General features: G+C 42.9%; 1 protein-coding gene across 3 annotated transcripts in view; it reads right to left on the bottom strand.

Annotated features, from left to right (window-relative positions):
• LIMA1 (LIM domain and actin binding 1) overlaps positions 1–2,472 on the bottom strand; it is a 114,303-nt gene that overhangs the window by 16,035 nt on the left and 95,796 nt on the right. For 2 of the 3 annotated variants that reach the window (XM_011964488.1, XM_011964498.1), the window contains one exon: positions 404–513. In XM_011964488.1, coding sequence (XP_011819878.1) covers positions 404–513 — 110 coding nt within the window. Of the gene's footprint in view, positions 1–403; positions 517–2,472 lie in introns of all 3 variants that reach the window. The other variant, XM_011964481.1, reaches the window with a different exon arrangement.

Raw genomic sequence — 2,472 nt, 5'->3', positions numbered from 1 at the left:
GGAGGTTGCAGTGAGCCAAGATCATGCCACTGCACTCCAGTCTGGGTGACAGAGCAAGACTCTCTCTCTCAAAAAAAAAAGGTAGTAATAATAAACAAACAAAAACAAAAATATTAAAAAATCACATTATTTTGTTTAACTTCAGGTTTTCTTAAAACTTTCATGAGTTTTCCAGATTTCACACTGAGAGTCATTAGTGAGCCTTCTCGCTCCTGGGCCAAAGACCTGAGCAGAGGCAGCAAGATTTCCAGGGAAAGTGACTGGCTTCAGTGTGCTCTTCTGTGGCATTATCATCCCCAGGAAAGCAAAACCAGGTTATAATCAACATCATCATCATAAAAGGTACAATTAGCTCTACCAGTAGACCAATGTCCAAAGGCTCAGAGAGAAATTGCCATCATACCTTTATTGCTTTGGGAGGAGAACTTTCAGAAAGACTGGAGGCTCTGGCATCTGGACTTAGTGGCTTGGGATGGACAGGCTGTTCAATCTCACTCTTAACCTGGGAGTCACCTGCTTGAGTTACAAAAGGAAGATATTTTACAGTATCTCATGGGATGTCTTAGAAAGCGTTCTTCCGAAAAGCAAAGTTTGGGCACTTCCATTAATGACAGATCCTTCCAACACCAGGAAAAACACTGCTTTTCTGTTGAAGAATATTCGAACACTAACAACTATGGCTCAGGTTTTCTCTGGTCCTGTCAGAAATCAGGTTCTCAGTGAGGAGGCTTTCTTACCCTCTGCCACACGTAGCAGAAATCCAAACCACTCTGTATAAAGAACTTTCTTCCTTGTACCATTTGTCATTTTTAAAGGCCATTTATAGACTTGGATGTCTTTTTGGTCATTAACATTCCTAATAACTTCTTCTGAAGTGTTTCAACTGAAGTTGGAAAAAGGGGGAAATGTGAGGGCAGAAATTTTGCACCGTGTGTGTGTGTGTGAGTGTGTGTGTGTGCATTTGTATATGCATGTAACCTGATACTGTGTTTTTGGTCAGTTCTATAGCAGATATCCATGGATGAAGATTATGGAAAAGGGCTCCATGAAGTTTTTTTCATAATCATTGAAGTTCCAACTGCATGAGTTACTTTCCTGCCAAAGTGAAGAGGTGAGTCAACAAAGTACTAAAATATTAAGGCTTATTTTTCAAAAAAATGTTTCACAAACCTAGTCAAAACTCAAACATTTCTAGTCCAAGAAAAATGATTGCAAAAAAAGAATGTTACTGGATTCAAGCAGAAGGAGTTTTTCTTTTTTTTTTTTTTTGAGACGGAGTCTCGTTCTGTCGCCCAGGCTGGAGTGAGTGGCGCGATCTCGGCTTACTGCAAGCTCCACCTCCCGGGTTCTGGCCATTCTCCTGCTTCAGCCTCCCGAGTAGCTGGGACTACAGGGGCCGCCACCGCGCCCGGCTAATTTCTTTTTGTGTTTTTAGTAGAGACGGGGTTTCACCGTGTTAACCAGGATGGTCTCGATCTCCTGACCTCGTGATCCGCCCGCCTCGGCCTCCCAAAGTGCTGGGATTACAGGCGTGAGCCACCGCACCCAGCTGAGTTTTTCTCCGAAATTTTAAGGTAGGATTTACTAGAGATCTGTTTAATTCATAATTCTATTTTAGTTGTGGGGTTTTCAGTGTCCACTAAACTAATTAGCCTGGGGAGATGCTAGAAATCCACATATATATATTTTTCTTTTTTGTCTTGTGACCTACAAGAAATTCATATATATATGATACATATATATATACACATATATATGATACATATATACACATATATATGATACATATATATACATATATGATGCATATATATACATATATATGATGCATATATATACACACACATATATAGATATATTTTTTTTCAGACAGAGTCTCACTCTGTCACCCAGGCTAGAGTGCAGTGGCATGATCTTTGCTCACTGCAACCTCTGCCTCCTGGGCTCAAGTGATCCTCCTGCCTCAGCCTCCCTAATAGCTGGGACCACAGATGCACGCCACTACACCCAGCTAAGTTTTGGTACTTGTGGTAGAGACAGGGCTTCACCATGTTGCCCAAGCTGGTCTCCAACTCCTGAGCTCAAGCAAACCGCCTGCCTCAGCCTCCCAAAGATTACAGGCATGAGCCATAGCGCCAGGAACATATATATATATATTTTATTTTTTTAGATGGATTTTCACTCTGCTGCCCAGGCTGGAGTGCAGTGGCATGATCTTGGCTCACCGCAGCCTCCGCCTCCTGGGTTCAAGCAATTCTCTTGCCTGAGCCTCCTGAGTAGCTGGGACTACAGGCACCCACCACCACACCCAGCTAACTTTTTGTGTTTTTAATAGAGATGGGGTTTCACCACGTTGACCAGGCTGGTCTTGAACCCCTGACCTCAGGTGATCTGCCCGCCTCGGCCTTCCAAAGTGCTGGGATTACAGGTGTGAGCCACCGTGCCGGGCCAGCGACATATATATATATATAT

This window comes from Mandrillus leucophaeus, unplaced genomic scaffold (genome assembly GCF_000951045.1).
Source record: "Mandrillus leucophaeus isolate KB7577 unplaced genomic scaffold, Mleu.le_1.0 Scaffold118, whole genome shotgun sequence".
NCBI lineage: Eukaryota > Metazoa > Chordata > Mammalia > Primates > Cercopithecidae > Mandrillus > Mandrillus leucophaeus.
The sequence above is the reverse complement of the archived record's forward strand: the minus strand, read 5'-3'. Positions and strand labels throughout refer to the sequence as shown.